We start from the raw sequence: 25298 nt of genomic DNA, 5'->3' as shown, positions 1-25298 counted from the left end.
AAGCCTTTAACATGTGGAGACTAGATCCAAGGAGAGGTGTTCCAGCGCCAGCGTTTTCAAGGACAGTGGGTGTGACCTTTCTCCAAGCTTACTTACAGAACTTATAATGGAGAACTAACTTATGAAATGACTGGTAAATGTACCTATTCTTTGTACAGATGAATCCTCCGCCTCTCCAGGTTTGGTGTGGGCTTCGATTTAGGTCTCCAATACAGGTCCAACGATTTGTAGAGCCCTTTACGGAAACGCCCCATTTGGAATGGTCGTGGTGAGAACTGAAATAAGTCTTGGGAGTTAGCCGAATGGCCTCGATGTTGTAGACATGGTAAGGCAGTGAACAGTTTGAAGGAAGCTCATAGTTCTTTCGCTGCCAGGTTTCTGCTAGCAAATGTGTCTTCAGCCTTTGAGCTATCCAGGCTGCAAAGATGTCTAGGGATCAGGAGATGAGAAAAAGTAAAAGAGGTCAACCAGATTAATCAATGAAAAGTCTCTCCGGAGTGGAAAGCCCCAGTCACCCTGGTTCTATGTACTTGGCAATAGTAACAACATGACCACATTAGAACATAGTGGATGGGAAAACATTTCCTAAAGCCATGCTCAAACAAAAGTTATTATTGTCATATTGTAAAGATGTTATATGTCTTCTCTCCCACACAAAGAAAAGCAGTATATGTTTTAGCCATGAAAAGACTTCTGAAAATAATAGGGATAGAGAATTAGAGGCAATTTCAAGGATATTTGTGAGCCATACAATGATGATTGGGTTTTCTTGAAGCCAGTGGAGGGAATTTTTAGGACAATGTTAGTTGAGAATGAAGAGAAACTAGTTTATGGTCATAAATATCAGTTGAGAGTCACTGTCTAGGATGAACTTGGAAGGGTGGGTTTCAGAGGAGGTAGGAAAGACCAGGTGTTCACAACTGTGGTAAAAACACCGGTGTGGCCTACGGTGGGAGTGGAGAGTTGGGGAGGATGTGGTAAATGTGAAAACTATGAAAGTCATGAAACTGGATGGATCTGGTGCTTTCTGGAAGAATGGAGAATGGAGTCTGGAATGTCTTAAGACTGTGTGGAATGTGAAGGAAAGAGTAGATACCTGGGAGATAATGGGGACACCAATTTGGCACATTGAATCTGGTGTAACTCTACCATCTCCATGAGAAAACAACCCATTCATTGCTGAGTACATCTGTTGGTGTAGCGGTCTGGGGTGGAGATCCGGCCTTGAGAATCATCAAAGGGCACATAAAACTCAGAGCAGTACAAAAAGGGCAGAGAAGCACACAGCAATCTAATCTCCTAAGGAATGAGTTCTGAGACAAGGGACTTCAATAAATCAGAGAGACCAAGAGGCTATACTCCCAAAATCAGTGGAGGAAAATGTTCCAGGAAGGGAAGGTTTTCATCAGCACAATGGCCTACAGTGCCCTTTTCTGTCCCGTTAGCTCCTGTATCTCTAGTGTGTAATGTCGGCTATAGGTAGTCAGTAGACTCCCTGTACTGTATACAAGAAATAAGAAAGCAAAAAGCATGACCGACCACAAGGTTATGTAAGACAAGCATTCATGCGTGCCTGGAGAGATTGTTTATAGGCAGAGGCAAGACTCAGGGTGAAAAGAGTCAAGTCACTGAAAGCTCTCAGATTGTTTCAAAAGAAACTTGGGTAGAAAAAGGAAAACCAGAGACATGGCAGTTTAGAGTTAAGGGTTGGTTTTTAAATAAGCTTACAAGCCCCAAGGAAAGAGCCTGTGATAGTAGGAGGCTTGAAAGGGAAAACAGATCCAGTAGAAAAATTCTAAACGTATTTTGATGCCAGAATGGGTTATAGAGCTGGTGTATGGTAGCCGTTGGCATGTGTACAAACCCAGGTACAAGCATAAGGAAAACTAAGAGTGAGGGGTGCAAACACTGAAGGGATTGCTCCTTTGTGATCTTTGTTCTTACTATGAAGGAGAGGGGGTGGAGGAAGGGAGGGAAGGAGGGAGAGAAAGAGAGAAAGAGAGAGAGAGAGAGAGAGAGAGAGAGAGAGAGAGAGAGAGAGAGAGGAGGGAGGGAGGGAAGGAAGGAGACATGTGTTATGTAAGGGGCTTGAGAATGAGGAAGGCTCATGAAAACTGTCTAGCGGATGTCAGAAATAGCTGTGGCTTCATGGCCAGCAAAATCTGAAACTGAGCTTCCAGTGTGATGTGTGTGTACAAAATGCGCTGTGGTTGAGTCTGCAACTGCTGCCGCTCCCATGAACAAGTTGGTGCCGGAACTGTCTCTTCCTTTCTCTCCCTCTACACCCCCCCACCCCATACTGTATTCTCTAAGCAATCCACGACGATTCCTACTGACACACTCTTTGGTCATAGTCATTCATACCATCAATATAAGAATTCGATTTCGCAAAATGGACGAAGTTTAGACCCTGGGCTGACTGAAGCACAGAGAGGCGCCGCTTGGGGATCTTTGAGGAACTGGAGTTGGTACACATCTGGGGCATGTGGATGAGCTCCCAGCGAAAGGTTATTGGGATGAAACAGCTGTAGATGTGTGGTTGAAGGACCAAGAGCTGAGTATCTACATCAAGACAACAAGGAAGAGTTAAGAACTTAAGCACAAATGGAAATGCTTCCTGATATTATGAATTTTTGTGTGGATTAAAATGTCTTTTTTTTAATGCAACAGCCTTCAAATGCCTTGTGGTCAAAGTACTAGAAGCCTATTAATATATATATATATTATATATATATTATAAGATTATATATATATATATGTATATATATATATATATCTTCCCATATATATAGTTTATGGTATATGTAGTTTTTAATCTTTTCAGGGGTGAGAGTGTATGATGCTTGTGTGTGTATGTATGTATGTATGTATGTATGACGTGTGTATATACATGTGTGGGCATGTGCCTGCCATGTGTAGAGGTCAGAGGACAACCTCAGGTGGCAATTCTTGCCTTCTGTTTTATTTAAAACATGGTCTCTCTGCTGTTTGGCACTGCATATGTGAGGTTAGCTGGCCCATGAGCTTCTGCCGCCACCTCTTCTTTTACAGTGGGAGTGTTGGGATTACTGATGCAGTCAGTACTCCTGTGTTTGACTTTATGTGGAGTCTGAACTTAGGTCCTGGCAAACAATTTATCCAAACCCTCTCCCCAGGTTGAGTTTTATGTTTTTCTCATATAATCCTCACAGTAACATTATTAGGTAAATTCTGTTGCTACCTACAGCCTCGTTTTTTGACATAAATTAGCTGAGACTCTGGGCCATATACTATATTATAAAGCTTGTAGATGCTGGAGTTAACATTGACTCTTAGATAGCCCTGCCTTGGAAGCCTTGTTTTCTTTCCTATATGTACACGTATAAGAGGAGAGAACTCCTTTGCCAATTATTCATCTTGACGAACAATAAACTCATTGTAAATCTCACCACTGTGGTGCTCAACACTCTAGAGAATAAAGCTACAGTTAGATGAGGGATATGACAGCTCTTCTTGGTTGTCAACCTGACTACATCCGGAGTTAAACACTGTGAGGGATTTTTATTAAGTCATTTGGGGTGGAAACACCTACCTTTAATTGAAATCTTTTGAGGTGGGAAGATCTACCTTTAATCTGAGCCACACCTCCTGCAGGCAGCATACGTAAAGGTCGTGAAAGAAGGAAGCTTTTCTTCCTTGCCTGCACGCCTTCTGCATTCCTGATGTCAAGGTCAACCCTCCACTGAAATTAGAGTTTACTTCTTTTGATTTCGGTGTATACGGTAGACCAGCAGTGACATCCAGCCTCATGGTCTGAATAACTGTTGTGTTCTTGAACTTTCAATTGGTAGACAGCCATTGTTAGATTAGCTGTAAGCCACTCTAATAAATTACATATATATATATGTATATATATATATATGTATATATGTATATATATGTGTGTGTGTATATATATACATATATATGTGTGTTTAAAACATGTTTTATATATCACATATATGTTTATGTATTTTTATATATGTATTTTAGAAATCATATATATAAATGTGTATATATGTATATTTTAATCGATTTTATTTCTCTATAGAATTGACAAATACAAGGATGAAAATTGGGTGTGGGTTGGAGAGATGGCTCAGCGGTTAAGAGCACTGACTGCTCTTCCAGAGGTCCTGAGTTCAAATCCCAGCAACCACATGGTGGCTCACAACCATCCGTAATGAGAGATTTGATGCCCTCTTCTGGTGTGTCTGAAGACAGCTATAGTGTACTCATAAATAAAGTAAATAAATCTTTAAAAAAAAAAAAGAAAAAAGAAAATTGGGTGTGAAACATTTTCTAAGCTTCATATATATATTTTTAATCAGTTTTATTTCTCTATAGAACTGACAAATACAAAAATGAAAATTGGGTGTGAAACATTTTCTAAGCTTCTTATACCTGGAGGTCAAAACACTGCATCTTGTCTTACTTATATCATAGTTTGCCAAATGTAAGTATTTTTGTCTGAGTGTGAGATTTTAGAAGTTTATATAGTGCTGAGGTGTGATGTTGGTGGTATGAAGGCAGCATTTCGTTTGAAGAAATTTAAAAAACAACATTGAACTTACATTTTTAAATAATGGTTTGTCTCTTATCCCCTCACCTCCCGCCCCAAACAAGATTTTTAGTTTTCATGAGATGTACACAGATCTCTAGTCAGTAGTCTTGTGTTTCTGAAGGGATCCGAGGGAAAGCCAACACCCAAGTTTGTCACTGTCCCCAGGACATAAGCAATATCTGTCTACCTCTTTCATCTGTTGTTACTCACCTGGCCCTGAATTCATTTGAAAGTATTACCCTGATCAAGTTCAACAAAGTCCTTTACAGACTGGGAACTGGAGCTGGGTAAGGGCTCCTGTGCACGGTTTTACCACAGCACACACAGTACAAGAGCGCCTACAAATAGACTTTCAGATGAAGGGGCACACTTATTTACATGACTCCTGCCCCCCTCCCACTCCGCTACGCACATGCGTGTGCATGCTGCCTCTGCCCGTACCTATTTCCCCCACCCTCCGCTACGCAGTGCGCGTGCGTGCTGCCTCTGCCCGTACCTATTGTCTCAAATTGGCTGTATTTGAAAGTGACGCAGATGCCGCTTTGTGCATATCGCCTCCCGGAGTTTGGGTAGACATAGCCAAATTCTGGAACTGGAGGAAACCTGGGAACAGAATGTATCAGCCAGAACCCCTGCGTTCTGTTCCATACCAGCAGACCTACCAGAGAAAGACATTTGATTTGGATAAACAAACAAACAAACAAACAAACAAAAACAGATCTCCTCTCAAAATACAGTTCAAAGCTGTAATACCAAAAGCCTCCTTACACGTTAGGCTAATGTTTTCTTAGGACCTTGAAAATTATTATGCTTATTTTATCAAGTATTTCTATAACAACTTAGTTACAAATCATGGTGTGTCCCCCCTACCCCCCCCCCGGCTGAAAAGGGGAGCCAGGGCAGACACTTTGTGAAGGGCTAAGAGTACTTCTGCGTTGAAACTAGTTTGGCAAATTTGCCAAATTGAAATTTGATCTTGTTAAACATACGGTCACCTGGCAAGCTTCCGCTAGAGTCTTCAGTGCTAAGTTACTGTCAAAGGGCAGCAAAAAAGAGGCAAGATCAAACAGAGGAGGGTGCTGGCGGCACTTTGTTTTAAGGGGCAGCTGCTCGCTTCATTGGAGGAGAGTAACCCAATTTCTACAGATTTGACTTAAAAGAGACAAAGGGGGGAAAATACCGGGTAGGCATGCAAAAGCATCCTTGTTGAACATGTTTGATTTTTTTTTTTGGTTTTGTTTTAGTTTTTTTAAAATATCTGGAGCCTACCAAAATGAAAGCCATGAAGGAAACAAGTAGATTTTCATCACCTTTGTCCATCATGTTCTGTGTTTATCAATGTATGGCAGGTTAAGGAGACTTTCTTGTTGACATACGAACATGCCAGTGAATCCATCCAAATGCTGGTTGACTGTTGCCTTTCAGAGTCACCATGAGCAATACGTGTGTTGGAAACTGGGGAGGGTCTGTCTCCTAACGGGTCTCATGACCTTGGTGACACCACCTTTTGGGTATCAGGTACCTGTGAACCAAATCCTTGCTGCAGCTAACAGGTTGGAGGAGGAAGGATGAGAGGCACTTGGCTCGAGGGTAGAAAATATGGCCTCGGTAAATGCTCCTGGGTTCCACGTTAGCAAGGCTACCATAGGGACAGCAATGAGATCAAAAGCCTTCAATGCTTATGTTTGACAGGCATTACACATGATTTACGTTTGGGGAGGGGTAGGGAGTAGCCCAGGCTGACCTCATACTCATGCCAATGCCCCTGCCTCAGCCTCTGCAGTACTGGAATTATTGGTGTTTGTGACCATGCCTGGTGATACACTGTATTTTTAATCAGATATTGCAAGTTGGCTGCCCTAGGGCCAAATGTATTTTGATGATATATTAGGTTTGCTGTGTATTGTTGAACATTAGTTTATTCACTGACAAATGTTAAATTCCAAAATATTTTTTTCTTTTTTCTTTTCTTTTGTTTTTTTTCTTTTTTGTTTTTTTGTTTGTTTGTTTGTTTGTTTTTTGTTTTTTTTTTTGAGACAGGGTTTTTCTGTGTAGCCTTGGATGTCCTGGAACTCACTCTGTAGACCAGGCTGGCCTTGAACTCAGAAATCCACCTGCCTCTGCTTCCCAAGTGCTGGGATTAAAGGCGTGTACCACCACTGCTTGGCCCAAAATATTTTCTAAAAATACTAATTTTCAGTATCTCCTGAAACATTGCATTCATACAATTCATGGTGATGGATGTCCTTGTTAGATATTTGATGTACTCTCTAGTCACCTGTTAGTTCAGTTTGTGTCACATGCTGACCTTACATGGCTTCCATTGAAGGTATTTGAGTTTGGAACTTTCTGGAGAACACTTATTGTCATAGAAGTTATTTGTGATGTATTAAGTTGAAAACATTGGAAAATAATAACTATAATGGTTTTATAATCTACTGAGTATTAGCATTACAGATTTTTGTTTAGCTATAACACCTTCTATAACACTTATATATAGTTTGTAAATGAAAAAATAACAAATATTGCTATGTTAAGAATTACTGTATGAAGCAATAGTTTGGAAAGAGAAACCGAGAGCCGTTGATGTACCTTTGGTATGTGCATACTCTCTGCTGTAATTCACAGATGGAGGGACACCGTCGTTGTATATTAGGTAGGCTGTGTCATTCTGCAAGAGCACATAAGGGTTATAGTGGCACAGAACTTCCATTTTCCGTGACTTTCACCATTTCTATCAGCTGTAGCCCGATAGTGCAGAGCTTTCATCAATACACAGGAACATGAGTGCTGTGATGTGTAAGATGGGGAACGGGGAAGAAGTCTGTTGTCAGCTATGAAGATTTTATGTGTATGTGTGCATATTTGTGGTGTGTGCACGTGCGTGTGCAATCTAGAGAACAACCTGGGGTATTTTGCCTGCAGAGAACTAGCCAAATGGAGTAGGCTGACTTGCCAGGCAATGTCAGGGACCCACCTGACTCCTCCCCAGCCCTAGAGTTATAGGTCTGGGCCACATCTTCCGGAGCTTTATTTATTTTTTTATCCTGAGTACTGGGGCTCAAACTCAGATCCTCCTGCCTGACTGGCAAGTGCTTTCCTGAGCAAGCTGTCTCCTCGGCTCCTGAGCACACTTTAGCCCACGTGACAGGAGCCCTGCAGGATCTGTGCGAGGATGAGCTTTCTGTTTTTCTTGGTTGTTTTGGAAGCAGGTTTCTGATTGAGTAACCAGCGTGTGATAAAGGGTGCTCAATTATTTGCTCAGGAAATGAAGTTGGAATAACCAGCCAAAGGTTAACACCTGGTTTTTTTCCACTGCTGTTGTAGGCTCAGTGTGCAAGCTGTCTGGATCTGGTTCTCTCTGCCTGTGCCGCACCTCTCTGCTTTCCCACAGCATTGATTTAGTCAGGATTCCTTATTGCCTGCTCCCATCCTCTCTCCTGTGAGAGCTATCTTTTCCTCTAAACCATCAGCACCACATCACCTTCTGACAGTGATATTTTCCTGCTTAGAAACAGTGGTGAAATTTAATGTGTGATGTTGGCTTTCTGTTGCTAAGATTCTCCAAACCCATTGTTTAATCTGTAAGTCAGAGAAAAGCTATTATTTTTGATAGTGTCTGTCTGTCATTTGGGGGGAGCTGACATTTGTTTGGGGGGGGGTTCCATTCCATCCATGATGTAGTGACTTTTATTGAAACTGATGATGTTGGTATTGGAAAAAAAAAAACTCAGTCACGAAATAAAAGCAGCAAGGGCAACTCATTTCTATACAAAAGCAAAATAAAATAACCCTATCCTTGAAGGTAATTATTTGAGGTAATCTAAAAGCACTTAAAAATACATAGTAAGGTTTGGCCTGTCTGGCATTCCCAAGAAAATAAGCAGTTTTATTAGCCCCTCCCCCTTTTAAATCAGCTACAAATAATGTATCCTTCTGAGAATTCTGACAGTTACCCTGTGCTGGCACTTACGGTGGTAACAAGGCCGTGTGTATGCCTTTTGGGTGCCACATGGAAGGATGATCTGGTGAGGAGATTTACTCTTATAATAGATGATATCTATTATTACAACCAGAAGTGTACAGCTATAGAGAAGATGGTACTGGTAAATGAAGTTGGCATGATAGACTGATGGCATATGATAGACTGATAGCATATAGTAGGTTAAGGTTGGCAGATCATGAGTTCAAGACTAGCTGACTAGCCTAGGCTACACAGGGAGGCTTTTTCTCATAGAACGTCTGTATCTCTAGGTACATTTGACTGACTTTGAGCATGTGAAGGCCGGAAGTCCATGTTGGGGGCGTGATCTTCCACTACTTCTCCATCTTATTTTGAGATAGGTTCTTCCACTGAACCTGGAGCTCACAAGTACACCTGGTACAGCCAAGCTTGCAACCATTAAATCTTAGAGATCTATTTGTCTCAACCCCACAGTGCAGTTGTTGCAGGCACCTCACATTTGGCCTTGGGGTCCTTATACTGGCATAGCAAGCACTCAACACACTGAGCTACCTCCCGGGGCCCAGAGATATCCCTCGAACCCATATGTCAAGCACAGTCTCGACTATTGGATGTTGGGCAGAGGGGATTATTCTTTGATGTTAGTCTAATAGGAGATATAGTTAGGCAAGGGTAAGCCACTGCAAATTAATTTGATTATTAAGAATAGAGGGTCCTTATTTTGCAAAGGTAAGAGGGTAAAAACAATTCAAGTGTAACCGGGCTGTTGGACTCAGTCACCTTGACATTTGTGATTCAAAATCAATTAGTTGGTCTGATCTTACATCCCACTATCATTAGATGATCAATATCAGGTCAAAGGCTAGATACCTTTGTCACTGGGGGGGCAGATGGTTCTTCCAATCACATCACAGAGTGTGTTCTCATGTAGTCACACCTACCTGCAGTGTGCTCTGTTGCTTTCTTTTTTTTGAGCCAATTGGACATGGAAAACAGCCCCTTTCCCGACCTTCTCCTTCTGAGAACCAAGTGCCCAGAGCACTGTGCGTGCCTGGGTTTTACCCAGACAGTCGATGCTTTTACACTTTGTGCTGCCTCCAAAGTTCCCTTTTATTTCTCTCACACTCTTAAATTCCTTGCTTCTTTTAGTTTTAGGGTGAGGGTGGGCAAGATTTTAGTCTGTAACCCAGATGAGCCTGGAAGTCACATAGACCCCAGGCAGGCTTTGAACTCACGGTGATCACACCTGATCTTTGCACTTGTTTCTGTTTTGCTAGACAGTATCTTTTCTCTCCTAGGTCCTGGGCTGCCTTTGCATGCCCCGGGTCATCACTGAGATCTGCCAATCTGAGAATCAAATGCTCATCTCTTTCAACTAAGGTAGATGACAGTGGCCTCACAATGTTATGTTTTTTTTTCTCTTCTCTGCTCCAAGAGTCCCTGGGACAGAGATGAGAACAATGCAAGGGTTTATTTTCTTGGTAATGGCTTCTGTTCCAGGTTGCCATCACCGACCTTGGAAAGAGAAGTGGCTCAGTCAGTTTTCATTTTACATAATAGCCTGGTTATTCAAAACAGGGTTGTTGCTGAGATTAAATCACTTTGAAAAAAAACACCTGAAACAGTGCTTGGTACATCACATGTATTCAAACAGCCTACAGAGTCATTTTAACTGTGGAATTTTGCTTCGAGCTTGCTTTTAATGGTAGGTGGGTAAAATGAATGTATCTGCACACTGACAGCTCCGAGTGACTGTTCAGACAGACTTGTGCAGTAGCAATGGAAGCTGAAACAGTCCTGTGCTGAGCATTACAATATCTAACAGGAAAAACCTCCAGCAACAAACCTAGCATCTTATAGAAACAGCCAACAAACCTAGCATAGTATAGGAACAGTCATTTTAAACATGTCCATCACGGTCAGGGAATGCATTCGTGGGGTGAAACTGTGTGCCACATATGGCTTGGTTTTACTTGTCACCCGTCTTTGGGAAACAGTCACTGTGAAACAGGTAAATCCTGGAATACTGCAAGGCTGGCCACCCCGAGACAACATGCTTTCTTATATGTCTTTGTCAGTTTGTCACCTAACATCTAGGTAACAGGCTTCGTTGTCCCTTGGGTGAGCCAGGACGGAGCCCCTGAAGCTAAGGCCTTAGCTGTCTGTCTATACTTCTGAAAACAGCTAATTAAAAGGAAAACCCAGAGGAATTTTTACTTGAACCATCAGCACTCAACACCATGATTTAAACAATCTATAACTCAAGACACAATGCTCACAGATCTGTATTGCCCAGCAGGATGAGAGGGCTCTTAACCCCATTTCTGTTAGATGGGTAAATGCTGAGTGAGTTGGCAGAGGTCTGACAGCCTGAAGACTTCCAAGATCAGTTCACATCTTCTCTAGTGATGCTGTTGCATTTGGGGCCAAATCGTGAGAAACTGTTTTGATTTGTATTAACCAAAGGTAGTTAGTACATCAAGGACTTATATTCCCTGAACCTTCCTGGTTTCCTCTGTGTCATTATCTAGTCAGGGATAAAAGATGGAAACCATCTTGGCCAAGTGTTTTAGCTAGCCCTGTTCGGGTCTCTGCACACCCGTTTTGTAGAAAGAGTTGCCTTGCTGGGCTGCTTTTGCTTGGTTCATGTGTTCCTTTGTACAGCACAGGGATTACTCTTTGTTTTAATAAAGTGAGCCAACAATTTGACATTGGTGTGGATTATGATGGTGTGTGTCTTAAAGCCTTGGTCAGGTCAATTCAGTTGTCCTAGGCTAGTTCTGAGTGAGTTTGTCTCAAGTTTCTGGAGTTAGGTATACAGACATATACACATACATACACATATTACATTTTAAAAATGTAAGTGTGCAAAAATATATTTTCCAAACATGCTTTTTTGAGGAAGGTTTGATTCTGTTTCCATACTTTCTATGATTCCCCACAAATGGTTGACTGTAACCTACCTTGAAATTGTATGCTTCATACAGCTGCTTTAAGGTCCTTCCCAGAGAGCTCCTGTTGCTGTCAATCAGGTGAGTGCTCTGGCTCCAGGTTTCCATTGTGGAGTCCAGGTACAGATACTCTAGCCCTGTGGTCTTCTTACTTGTGTTGCCAGTCATTTGGGGTAACTTATAAAAGATAAACCTAACAGAGCAAAGAGTTACGATTTGCTATCATTCATTGACTGATTTTCTGACGACACTTTCTTTTAAACACTTGTATAGTATAGCCATTGGTGTTTCCTGGGAGGCCAGCAAGGAAGGGGAATGCCCGAGGCTTTTGCCTCTTTCTCCATTTCTTCCTTTTGACTTTCTCCGGGGAGGGCAAGCTTGGTATGGGTGGTATGTTCTATGATATTAGGTGGCCTAGGGGCTGGAGCCCCTGAAAGGAAAGCCTGTGTGTCCTGAGAGTGATTCTCTCTGCTGTCACCATCACCCCAGTGGTCACAGGGAAGAGAAGGTCAGGCGTAGGTCTTTACTGGGGAACTGTTGGATTCCTTCTCACCACAGTGCTTAGTCTGGTCTCTTTGGGGCTACTCAGGTGGGTATGAGATCTGGGTGTGAGCATAGGTGGAGGTGGAGGCTTTCTTGAGGCTTGGTCCTCAGCAACATTCTTCAGTTGTTTCCCAGAATGCTCTGGATTAAGGATTTACTTGGTAAGTATTTGAAGCAAGTCTTTCCTATTTGTATTTATGGTTTTCTGCTTGTTATCTCCTTTGACTATTTCCCAGGGAGGTCAAGTGGTTGGATCTATGTAGAGTTCTGCCAGCCTTGGAATAACCAGCCCATGCTTTCTTATGTGCTATAGTCCCATTATGGTCTAACTACTTTTTACTGAGTTGGTCTGTGTCCTGTAGGAGGATATCTAACCCTTCACTTTTAGATGACAATAGTATCCCAATGTTGTGACCCTCAAACCTGTCTCTAGATCTTGTCAAAAGTTCCCCAAGGGAAAAGTCTCCCTAATTTAAAAACTGCTGGTCTAGCCAAATATATTATAATAGCATGAAACCCTGTAACCAAACCCAAGAGCCTCTGTAAGCCAAGTGTAATACATACATCATTACAATGCAATGGTCTTCCCAAGAACATCACCCCACTCCTTGCTTGGATCTCTACACACTTACACGTCTGTCCCAGTGTTCTGCCTTCTTGTCCCAAGGCCAGGTTCTCTCATGTGGTAGGAACTATGCTAACTTTGTGACAGTTCAGGAATGTCTCTGCTAACCAGCTATGCTTGTCTTTTGACATGTATTGCTAAGTAATACACCCATTCAGTTGTGACTAAAAAAAAAGGCTATCAATCACAATTTGGCACCCCTCCCAAGCAGAGCATCTGAAGACTGTTATTATGCCACAGTCACTAGGTGAGAGAGGCACTCAGTCATTTTTCCTGGGTGACCATCTCTGTACTCATAGACCTCTGGGTTGAGTTAGACATCCAGACAAAAGGGTGCCCAGAAGCTTCCAGCTCCACATTTTTGAAACCAAATTTATAGTATTTTGCACCAAGCCAATTCATTCTATGCTATTTTTGAACATATGCTCTCAAGAGCCACCCACCCCAGCTGCCCGTCCACCTTCCTTCTTTCCAGACTTTTCCTTTCTCTCTGTTTGCACTATCACCTCTTAACTTGGGTCTTCCACTGTGATACTTTACTCCAACACCATTGGCATGCACATCGGATTGTATTGCCACCTTGTTCCAAGTCCTTAAGCAGTTCCCTTCCAAACACCAGGTTCAAATCCTAAGGCACAGCCCACAAAGCCCTTCATGACCTATGCCCCCCATTTGCGATTTGTTTGCAGACACCTCTGCATACGACTCCACCCCAAATGCCAAACGTGACACACTGCCCCTTCATTCTGCACTAATTCTTTGATCCTCTATTGGCTGGAGCTCCCATGGCATCTCCTTACTATTTTTAAAACAACTTCATAATTATTCTTAAAACTTAGCTCAAAAACAAACAAACAAACAAACAAAACAAAAACAAACAAAACAAAACAAAAACTTAGCTCAAAGTTACTTCTTCAAGGAAGCCTTCTGGACTGTGTGCTCCCCATGTCCTACACCCACAAATCTGAGCTCCTCAACAGAAGCATCTATGTGTTGTTCATATCTCTGTCTTTAAAACTCAGGGCAGGGACTAGTCAGACCTCACAAAGGCTGAAAGACTGAACTAGACATCAGCTTGAACCTCACACTATGACGTCAACCCCCATGGAAGACCTGAACTCCAGCGTTGAAGAGCAGAAATGTGGCCAAAGATCCTAGGAGGATCTCACCCTTGTGACTTACTGTGGTTCATCTCTTTGACACTGTGATAGAGACCAATAACCTCCTGCCTACTGTCTGGGCTGCCTCATGAACGAAGGTTAACCAAACAAGGTTGGGCACCGTCAATTACTTCTTGTCCCCATCAGAAGAAAGGTATAGCTCAGCTTTAGAAAAGGTCTCATGCTCTCTCAGCTTTGTGTCTCAGGAAGGGTACATGCAATGAAAGGAAACTGTCAGGTTACAGTTATCAGCTCGGTCCCTTTCTGCCTCCCAGCTGTGTCCTCCCAAGACTTGGGTACTGACTTGAGAGCTGCTTGGCACTTTCTCAGGGCTATCTCAGGCACTCAGCAGCCAGCTCTGCCTGGGGACTGAGCCCGTTCACACACTTTAATCGCCTTCATTTTAGCTAATTAATGTATCTATCTATTTATTTAACACAGGATCTCATACAAGCCAGGCTAGCCTAAAACTCACAGCATTGCTGAGGATGTCCTTGAACACCAGGCCCTCCTGCTGAGATTGTACATATGTGCCATCCTGCCCAGTTTATGTGGCACTGGGGACTGAGCCTAGCACTTCATGCATGCTAAGCAAGCACCCTGTCAACCCAGCCATATCCCCAGCCCCAGTTTTTTTTCTTTTTGAAGGGAAGAAGCCAGATGGAGGTTTCCCTTAGGGTCACCACAGACATACCTCAACTTTCTATTTGCACACACCAATCACCTCATTTCTTTTACCTACCAGTCCACAGCTTCACCGTCTTCATTTCTGCAGGAGATCTCTGGTCTCCCTAGGACCCCGGAGACGGCAAAGAAGAGCAAAGAAAGAGCTGTTTGTAGAGGCTTGGCTGTCATTTTCTGTCCGTGGCCTTCATTCCATGCTACGGACTGTGGAGTCAGCGTCCTTGAGCTGTACTGGCTCTACTCCGGGTCCTAGTCACTTTTGTTGTTCACTGTTGAGGCACAAACAGAAAAGGCTGAGTCCCATGTCATCTGATGGTTCTGTCACAACATTCCAGTGTGACTCTGGATGCCTTTGTGCTCAGTAGTTTGCAAAGTCATAGAAAAATCTGGAGGATAAAGGGTATTTATCCAGCTACCTATGTAGTTAGCTCTTCGGAGTGAATTCAATAGTGTGAAGTGTGTGAGAAAAGGAATTCCTGAAAAACTGGTGTTGAGTGAGGTGTATTCCATGTTTCTTTTCTCTTCTGATTGACTGCCTGTAAGCATAAATACATGTAATTCAAACATGAGCTAGAAATGACAAAAGCTTTGCCTTCATAATAATTAGGATCTGTCACCTATAATGACCCCTGTCCTTTAGGGAATAACTTCTAAACACTATTCTGAAGGTTGCTTCAAACTAAGAGCAAATTCGATTGAGTTTCAGCAAAAATGTTGACCTATCTTCCACACCCCCCTGGTTCTGACCACTCAGTGAGGCACTTGGCTTTGAGAGGCCTTTGTGTCTCCCTGTCTACTATGCAATCAGGTCAGTATTGATTGCTTACTCTCCAGGGCTAAATAAAAACCGTTACCAACCTCTCTTCATTTCGAACTATTCTCTCTCATTCTTGAAACTGAATCTGAAGTTGAAGGCTGAGGGAAAAATGGCACATTACCATGGCGACTATGGAAAGGTGAGCCACCCTACTCCTGAGAAGAGGGAAAGGGAAAATGGATACACACACACACATCTGCAAGTATTTCTTTACATATTCTTAAATCCTCACTCAGCGTCATGCTAAGTAGCAGTCACTTTGTCCCTGGGAATCACGGTGGCTCTTTCATGTTCCTCTCCATGATTTTGATTCAGATTGGAGTCATCTGGAGACCACCAGATCAGAGCCCTGAAGATCAGGTCACTTCTATGGACTAGCCTCATTGGTAGTCTTCAGGATTCTCGTTTGTAGGAAAAGAAGGGCTTGTGGATCTATTTCTCCTAACACAGAGAATCGAGGAGCACTACAGGCCCACTGACAAAACTCATATTATCTGTATTACCTGCAAAAGGGCAGAATTCTGGGCTTCATCTCAAACCATCAGAATCGGGCTCCCTCTAGCTGGGGTCAGGAATCCATAGTGTGTGTACAGTAGTGTGATCACAGTAGCGTGTGTATGTGTGCGAGTGAGATCAGAAGTCCATATTGGGTGTTTTCCTCAATCACTGTAATTGTTTGAGGTAAGGATTTTCACTGGACTGGAGTTCACTATCTTGGTTGGGCTGGCTAGCTTGTAAGCCCTAGTAATCCTTTTACAGGTGCTTGCCACCATGGCCAGCCTTTTAAATGTGGCCTCTGGAGGACTGAACTTAGATCCTTATGCGTGGGTGGCAAAGTACTTTATGAACTGAGCCATTTCCCCAGGCTCCCAGAACTTATACTTTAAATAAATTTATTGGCAGCACAGGTTCATCCTAAAATTGAAACCCACTGCCCTGAGGCTGAACTGATGTGCTGATCCAGCAGACCAACAGCTTTCTACGGGAGAGCTGTCAGAATCAACTAAATGGAGAAACGTTTTTCTTACCTTTTCTGCATTTCGATTTGTAGGTTATAATAGTGTTCCGAAACAACAATTTAAATCACTGTGAAATAATCAAATATTCACGGCATGAAGTTTAATTTATTTTAAAATGAAAAAAAAAAAGATTGGGCACATCAAGTACAGGGTTTGTCGAATCGTTTTGAGGACACAAGCAGCTTGCTTTTACTGCTTTGTGATCAGGGTAGAAAATACTTTCTGCTCTTTTCCTTGTTGCCACACACATATTACAGTGCTGAGAATGCTGACATCTTAGTAAAGGACCCTTTCGTGTTAGCCGAGGCTATTCTTACCTTCCTTCCAGTGAGGCCGAAGGACATCTGTATTTAGGTTTCATTTGCTAAATCCGATTTCATTTCAAGGCCCGGAAAGACACTTTTAATAAACTTTCTTTTTTGGTGTAGCTGATTCTGTCATGTGGGCTGTCTGTCTGTCAACAACCCTCCTTATGTAAGTGCTTCTTTGTCAAACACTATAATCAGCTATTGAGAGTTTTCAGGGGCTCCAGAATGGCCCAACTCCTAGATGCCAATATGTCCTTTTGTTTTTTTTTTCTTTTTACTAAAACCAATGAAGTGACACTATAGAAAGAAACCTGAGGCTTGCTGAGCAAGGTAGCTGCAAACAGGACAGAAAGCTTTTCATGATGTCCCTTGCTTCTGAAGCCACACTGTATACACCATGCTTGTTCACAGCCTAAAGATTTGTAAAAACAGTAAATTGCTTTCTTCTTGATGCGACCAAGTAAACAAGGGAGAGCGCATTGCTTGGAAACGGACTGACCTTGTGTTTGTTCACCCAGAGATTCTGGAAGATTTGAGTCCTGCTTGTTTGGAGGGCGCCTCTTCTTTCTGTCTCTCTCATGGCCCTTGTATGGTTTCATCATTCACACATTCCAGCTCCTGGTGTCTGCATTAGTGCTGGACTCCTCTTACATATATTATACTTTATTTTTAATTCTGTGTGTCTATGTGCACACACGGGTGCAGTGCACTCAGAAGGCAGAGGCTTGGATCCCCTGGTAGCTAGAGGTGACAGGTACTGCCAACTAGATATGGGTGCTGGAAACAAACTCAGCTCCTCTGCCAAAGCAACAGGAGCTCCAGTCTGCAGAGCCAGGCCCAGCTCTTGATCCTTTATTTGGCTTTTTGCATTCTCTAGAGAATTAATCTGTTACTTAGTCTACCTCTCGAAAATAACTAATTCTTTTTTTTTAAATTGTGTCCAACAGATTCTGATTATTAATTCATTGCTAGAATCTTTATTTTTTTCATATGTCTACATGAAGTATGCATGCACACATGTAGGTGTGTGTGTGTGTGTGTGTGTGTGTGCAAGTGGAGGGGATCAGACTTCTTCACCATCTTCTCAACCTCCTAATTTTATTTCCCCTACATTAATTTTTAAATATTTGCTTGTTATTTGCTTCATGCCCAAGCATCTATTTCTCTCAAGATATTAATTGTATTATTTTGTACATTGCATCTGGTTCTACTAGCTCCTGTACTTACAGGTTAGATGGGACTGGTTTTCTGCCACTCATCGTCGATATCTTTCTACCATTTTGTACTTTTCGATTTTGGCTGTAGTTTATGTTCGTTGCAAGTTTATCTGTGAGATTGCTTAAAAGACAAAGATAAAGTTGGGGTTTTTCAGCTTCTGCGGCTGCTGAGGTGATCTGTGAGGGCTTCTGTGAGTCAGGCTGCTGGCTTTAGTTATGTTTCTGAAGTATGATTTACATCCCATAAGATGTGTCTGGGTAAGCACAGCTTTCTTTCTGAGCAGACTTTACAAGACCGAGAGGGATCTAGAATGTGACAGACTGAAGGAAAAGTTGATGTGTGTTTGTTGTGTGAGCAAAGGCAGGGGCTTTGAATTGTTGAAAAAAAAAGAGAAGACAAGCAAATGTAGAACAAAGATACACTCACAAGGGTTGTGGCTAAGGAGAGTGTCACCAGGGGAAGAGGGTAGTCACTTGTATCTGGTTGGTTCCAATCATCCTCCATGCTGCTTTAAAACACTAGTTCCTTCTGGGAGCCTTCCTTAATCTGGCGTTGCTGTCCCTATCACATGTCCCAGAACTTACTCCACTGTTTCAGTAGAGTGATCAATCCAGCCGAGTGATTAATGTTTAGCATAATTAGGAAACACAATGTGTCACTACTGACATGTTTCTTTTTTGAGTCTTTTCCTAGAAAGTGGTGGGGAAACTCTTGTGGGCTAAAACTGGCCCACTGTCTGTTTTTATAAATAAAGTTTTATTTGTACACAGTTGTACCCATTGGTGTGTGTATTGTATTTAGTTTCTCTTATGCAATAATGGCAGAACTGAGCTGTTGGAACACAGTTGGACAAGCCCAGGGAATCAGCTATTTGATTTTTCACAGGAGAAGAATGTTTTACTGTAACATTTCTCCAAAAGCAGAGCATTGTCTGCCTTGTCTGCCCTTCCATCTCTGAGCATGTCACCCTGCTTTGTCAACTCCATGGCGCTAAGTCAGTGTAGCTCTAGGAATGTGTGGAGTAGAGGAAATGAATCTACAAACTTCTATTTGGAGTTGTAAGGAACTTAGAATTATGAGCCTGGAAAGGTGTCTCACGGTTAAGAGGACTTGTTGCTCTTAGAGAGGACCTGGGTTCAGTTTCCCGGCCCCATGTAGGAGCTCACCATGCTCTGTTACTCCAGTTGTAAAGGATCCAATGGTTTCTTCTGACCTCTATGTCAAGCATGCATGTGGTGAACATGTGTGTGTTTATATATATATATATATGTATATATATACATATATATATGTGTGTGTGTGTGTATACATACATGCAGGCACAACATTCGTATGCACAAAATAAGAACACAGAATGAATTAAGCGTAAGGAGAGACATCAGCGTAAGAGGGTGTGCAGGAGTAGGGAGACTCCATCACAAGTCATTTTATCCCCAGGTTTATAAGTCTGCAAGGCAGCAGCAGTAAGGAGAAGCAGGCAGCCTGCATCCCCTGCTGGGTTCTGTGTGGTTCTCACATCACTCCTGGCTTCACTGGTCTTATCGGGTGGAAGTCATTGTTCACCTCGAATGATTACTGCCTGCAGCTGAAGGCACACTGCTTGTCTACTCCAGAGAGGTCTGCCTTTCGCTTCTCCTCATACTGACAGCAGAAATACACCCATGTCAACACAGGCCATCTGAGTTTAGAATTCCCTCTGTTAAAAGGGATGGTGTGGGAAGAGACACAGCTTGGGGTTGTTAAATTTCTGCCTAAGACAGTCCAGTCTCAGTCCCCAGTCTGTCCCATGTGTGACTTTGGGCAGGTTCTTTCACATTGATGAGCCTGTTCATATTAAACTACTGATTTTTTTTTTTTTTTTGGCCAGCTCACAGAGGAGTAGGGAAGATGACATCAGTCTCAGTGGGTTGAAAATTAGATGACAGAACACTATGTAACTGTGAGTGTCTGGTAGTGGCTAATCACTTCCCTCTGTCAGGGTCAGTGTGTTCTTTTCTCACTCATGAGAAGACCCAGAGGAGACTGTCAGGTAGACTGACAGGATTGTGACAAAGGGTTAAACGCTTGGCAGGCTCTCATTTTTGACCCTCTATCCCCTAGCAGTGTGTCCTGAAAAGGTAACCTGACTGGCTCTGGTGTCTTCCTTATTCAATAACGACTACAAAATGCACTTCGTAAGGCTCTCGTGAAGATTTAGAGGAAATCATACATGCAAATTTCCTGACACGCATCAGGCCCTCAATGCATGGTCATTGTTCTTATGTTTATTTTCAAGCCTAGCCACTGGGAAGCAGACCCTTTCAGTGTGTACAGCTCAGTAGCATTTCCTTCCAGTCCTTCAGATACCTGTATCAATTCTGTATGTGAGCTTTCCATCCTTACTCTAGAAGTCCCTGGGTACCTTCTTCCCGGTTTCCTATCCTGAGGCTTCTGGTGAAGAGGCTGGCAGGGAAATTAGTTTCTCCCTTGGCTCTTTTCGTGATGAGTAAAAGATAAAAATAGCTGAGCGCCCACAGTCGGAGTCTCAGTGAGCTAACAGGTCACCCTTCCTTTTCACCATGGATATATAATGAGAATTTATTCTTCTCTTGAAATATTGCTTGAAACACCCTTTAGAGTCATTTTAAACAGAATGCACATCTCCATCCTGTGTGTTAAAACCATTCCACAGGATCACACAACAATAGCATAGTCTCATTGCATATTTCATACATCCCGTGCAACAAAACATAATGCAATCTCTCTCTCTCTCTCTCTCTCTCTCTCTCCCTCACACACACACACACACACACACACACTCAGACACACTCAGACACACATTCATAAGTACACATGCACACACACTACACACACATACTCACACTGTCACACACATGCTCATACACACACACTCAGACACACTACACACACATACTCAAAACTCACACTCATACACACACACACACACACACACACACCACATCACCGGCTACTTCTAACACTGTCTTTTCTTGTTCCAACATTATCGCTTCTCTTCTTCTTCTCCTCCTCCTCCTCCTCCTCCTCCTCTTCCTCCTCCTCCTCCTTGTCCTTCTCATTACTATGTATTAAGTCTACGGAGGCGACTGTAACATTCATCATATGAGTGCTTGTCTTCCTCATATTACACCATTGTTCCTTCCCCTCTGTGAAGACTTTATAGTCACAGACGCCCAAGAAAACGTTTAAGGAGGGAGAAACCTGGGCAGAGAATATGGAGACTCTCCTTGGCACATTTCAAGGAAAGAAAGAAACAGAGAGGGAAGGAGGGAGAGACGAAGGACAGAGGGGGAAGAGAAGGAGAGACAGAGACGGTGCCCTCATCCACAGTTCTTACTTGCCACACTGTAACTGAATTATGGTATTTAGATGCAAAGTAGCTACGCTTTTTTTTTTAAATCTCTCTTGTCAAAGGTAGAGACTGTCGTTATATTAGTTCTAAGATCTGAGAGAAAGCTCTAGTTGCTTTAAATTGATAAAAATCTCTTCTCGTTTTGCCTAAGATTATCCCCGTAGCTTTCCTGCCATTAAATCTGTCCCTACAAGGATGCAAACAGACATGCATGTTACAGCAACCTTTACTTTTAAACGTTGGACAGAGCTGAAGTTAATTAACAGCAGCAACACCAGTCAAAGCATCTTCCTTTGCCAACAGGGTAAGGAGGTTCAGGGACTGAAGTCCAGCATAGTGGAAAGACCACGGAAGACAAAGCACTGGAAGAAGCTACTAAATAGGGCCCTGTGGAAAGAAAACCAGTGTGTGTGTTAGAGGGGTCTGCTATCATGAATCTCGTCAGACTATTGCAATTTCAGATAACATCTAATACAAGAGGGTTCCTGTTGGCTTCACAAGGATTTTTCTTTCTTTTCTTTTTCTTTTTATTGTCTGAAAATGATTTGAACTCCTAAGGTCCGTGAGCCAACCTCAATTCTCCCCTCCCCCTTTAAAAAATTCTTATTCTAAAAGGATTTACTTCTCTTTTGTGTATATGAGTGTTTTGTTTGCTTGCATTTTTGTGCATCCCCTGTGTGCCCGGTGCTTACAGAGGGCAGAAGAGGGCGCCAGATCCTCTGGAACTAGCGTTACAGACAGTTGTGAGCTGCCATGTGGGTGCTGGGAACTAAACCTGGGTTTTCTGAAAGAGCAGCAAGTGCTCATAACTGCTCAGTCACCTCTCCTACCCTGATTAAAAATTGCTGTAAGGAAAACCTAGACTCACGTGGGGAGCACTTCCTGCACACTTCCATCTTCCCTAGACTCATGTGGGGAGCACTTCCTGCACACTTCCATCTTCCCTAGACTCATGTGGGGAGCACTTCCTGTGCACTTCCATCTTCCCTAGGGGAAGCACTTCCTGCATGCTTCCATCTTCTTGACACTTGAGAAGAACTTGAAGCTTGTTAGGGTGTCTTAGAACTCAAAACAATTTCCCCTATTGAACTAAAAATGACCTAACTTTTCTGAAATAGTCCACGAATGAAAAGTCTTGTGTCTTGGGCGAATCATTCACGGCAGTGTCCAGGGCACCACTGAATGCTGGGCCCGATGTGGAGAGGATCTGCTCTAACTCTCACGATGCAGTGCTGAGAAGAGTGCAAAGGAGAGTAAGGGAAGGAGTGTGTGAGCCGAGTGTTGGTACTTGGTGACTACAGAGCCTAGTGAGTTCAGAGCGAAGAGCCATGTTTTAGGGAAAGGACTGGTGTGTACTAATAAAGACAGGGCAGTCCAGGAAGAGGGGATGCGTGCTGACTGGCAGATAAAATCACAGAAACTTGATGTTAATTCCTAGCTGTGTAGCTAGAGAAATGAACCTGTTTCCTCCTTATGACAAATCTAGAAAGTAAAAAGAATCCGCTGGGTGTCTGGTCTGTGTGGTTACTAATATGTAAATGTTAATATTAAAAAAAAACATGGAGGAATGTGCAGAGAGGAGAGTACACAGGGCTTGAATGAAGGAGAATATTCACTTCACGTAAATATTTTCCATCAATTTGCCTATTCAATTAGGATTCACTCAAACTTCAGTTTACACTGGTGAAGATTATCTGTAGCTATGAACGGGTCAAACTTCACCATTGTGTTATCAGAGGGAGAAGCTGAGCTGCGCAGTAATGGAGTCGGTATCAAAGCATTGCAGCTATCCCATCTGGTCAAACTGGTGGTGCTGGCTGACCTACCGATTACCGCATGGTGGCCGCTGTTCTGAGCAGTTCCTTGCAACCTCACAAGTGCACATAAAAGGTGCTGTCATTATATCCCATTTTATGGATAGAAAAGGGAAGGAAAGAAAAAACAAAACCCACAAAACCCATGTACTTGCCCAGGAGCCTGTAGCTAACTAGCTCTTGGATCAGGCCATCAGGCTCCATGGCACTGTTCTTATTCCCACATTACTGTCTCCCTGATTCCAGAAGGCCACATACTCAGAATGACAAATCATTTCTTTCATGCTGTCTAATGGCTGATGCTTAGACCCTAGAAAACCAGACTGAGCAAAGCCACCCTAACTGTTTGGACCCCAGTTGCACAGAGAAATGGTTCTTAGCATTTCATGGGCCATCAATTCTTTTATAATGGAATAAAATCGTGTCTGTGCCCTAGAAAACCCCATACCTGCTCTCATAAACACACAAAGATTTAATTTCCACTTCATGAAACACATAGTCGTGATTAAAAAAAACATCTACTAGATACTCAGGAGTTTAACAGACTTGAGACGTAGAACCCCTAAAGCTGTTATGAAAAACCAAACCCCTTTTAGTGCAACTAGAAGTAATACTATTGACAAACTCATTGTAGACACAGACGTTCAGAAGAGTCCTTTGACATCTCAGAGGTCTTGCTAACATTATTTGTAGATAGTTCACAAGTCTGAATCCCTGTACATTTCAAAATCCATCCAGGAGAGGAGATTTGTCTTGTACAGAGCCTGGTCAGGATTTGGTCAGAGTGTTACTGTAGGACACGGTCTCTCTGTACTCATGGTGTTGCTTCTTAAGTCATACAAGCCTGAGGAAGGGCCATTCAAGGTATGGTTCTCCCTGAGTTGGAAATTCAAATCAGGCCATTGTTACCTGAGGGGAGATAGCTGGAAGCAGGCCCTCTCTGAACAGATTTGGAGTGTATCCTAATTATTTATCTCTATCCATAAGGATCCTTTCATGCAAAATCGGGCAAGTGATTGCTATTGATCAGTGATGATTATAAATAACATTTATCGGGCACATCTTTTCCAGGCACCCTCCTGGCTGCTTTATGCTGTGTCCTTTGTACTTCTAAGAGGGGACATTATTATTATTATTCTAGTTATATAGATGGATAAATTTACATCCATTTGGAATTAGTGGTAGCTGAACGAAGACTCCCCCCCACCAGAGCTGCCTCAGTCAAAGGCCATCCTCTCCAAATGATGCCATCTTTACACACTAAATAGTTGCCATGGCTGTAGATCTCAACCTGCATTGTACACGTTTGGGTTCCAACACTGACTTCCTATTCTTTGGCTACCGAACTGGAGGAAGATGGCCTTAGTTCTTAAGCAGGCTATTATTTACCAGTTCTTTCCAGTATTCTATGCTACACTTGGTGCCCCTACTTCAGGTTCAATGGCTGTGGTTTGTTTGAATGAGATGCCCCCATAAACTTGGGCATTGACTATTGGTTCCCAGTGGCTGGTGCTGGCGGGGGAGTCTATGGAGGTGTGGCCTTGCTGGAGGAAGTAGGTCAGTGAAGGCAGGCTTTGAGCGTTTAAACACTCATGCCTTGTTGAATTCACTTTCTCCATTTCATGCAGGCTGTTCAAGATGTGTGCCCTCAGCCTTCTCCTCCTTGCCTCTACGCCTTTGCTTGTCATTGTGGACTCTTGCCTCTGGAACCAAATAAACTATTTCTTCTATAAGTTTCCTTAATCGTGGGGTCTTATCACAGCAACAGAGAAGGAACTAAGGAGGGCCGTTAGGTCCTTTGAATCTGATTCATTTCTCAGTAAACTCAGCCAGCTCAAGCGTGAACAGGGGTCCAGTTTACTGAGACAAGGTCTTGCCGTGTAACCCCAGCTGGACTTGAATTAATGATAATCCTTTCTTAGCTGAGATTATACACAAGACCTCGGACACCTGGCTTAGGATGTTACTCAGCAGCCCTGACCTCTCTTTCTAGTGTGCCTTGAACAATTGTTGGCTTAGGATGGCTACATTCTACGTGGATGCTGGACTCTCTCTTTACCCTCTACACTCCATTTTGTCTTTCTGGGATCCCCAACCCCCTTCTTGTTGATTGATTAATTGACTGTGTGTGTGTGCATGCACACAATGCATGAGCTATCATGTATGACAGTCAGAAGACAAGTCGTGGGAGTTGGTTCTCTCCTTTCACCACATGAGTCCTTGGAGGCCATCATAATTGGTGG

The 25298-nt window shown here is 42.8% G+C and overlaps 2 protein-coding genes across 4 annotated transcripts in view; one reads left to right on the top strand and one right to left on the bottom strand.

Moving 5' to 3' along the window:
• Dnase2b (deoxyribonuclease 2 beta) overlaps nucleotides 1–17395 on the bottom strand; it is a 17571-nt gene extending 176 nt beyond the window's left edge. The window contains exons 1-7 of one of the 3 annotated variants that reach the window (XM_028788084.1): nucleotides 17153–17395; nucleotides 14568–14778; nucleotides 11510–11690; nucleotides 7175–7253; nucleotides 5079–5240; nucleotides 2365–2562; nucleotides 1–429 (exon numbers count right to left, since the gene is read on the bottom strand). The exon at nucleotides 1–429 is cut by the window's left edge and continues 176 nt beyond it. In XM_028788084.1, the coding sequence (XP_028643917.1) occupies nucleotides 89–429; nucleotides 2365–2562; nucleotides 5079–5240; nucleotides 7175–7253; nucleotides 11510–11690; nucleotides 14568–14680 (1074 nt within the window). In that variant the 5' untranslated portion in view covers nucleotides 14681–14778; nucleotides 17153–17395 and the 3' untranslated portion in view covers nucleotides 1–88. Of the gene's footprint in view, nucleotides 430–2364; nucleotides 2563–5078; nucleotides 5241–7174; nucleotides 7254–11509; nucleotides 11691–14567; nucleotides 14779–14925; nucleotides 15148–16662; nucleotides 16724–17152 lie in introns of those variants that run through there. The other 2 variants (XM_028788082.1, XM_028788083.1) reach the window with 2 other exon arrangements.
• The window catches only part of LOC114639341 (uricase), a 36849-nt gene continuing 26884 nt past the window's right edge, over nucleotides 15334–25298 (top strand). Inside the window, exon 1 of the mRNA XM_028788085.1 lies at nucleotides 15334–15465. Within this exon, the coding sequence (XP_028643918.1) occupies nucleotides 15436–15465 (30 nt within the window). The 5' untranslated portion in view covers nucleotides 15334–15435. The remainder of the gene's footprint in view (nucleotides 15466–25298) is intronic.

This window comes from Grammomys surdaster, unplaced genomic scaffold, assembly GCF_004785775.1.
Source record: "Grammomys surdaster isolate TR1022 unplaced genomic scaffold, NIH_TR_1.0 125701, whole genome shotgun sequence".
Taxonomy (NCBI): domain Eukaryota; kingdom Metazoa; phylum Chordata; class Mammalia; order Rodentia; family Muridae; genus Grammomys; species Grammomys surdaster.
This window is presented reverse-complemented; position numbering and strand designations above follow the sequence as displayed.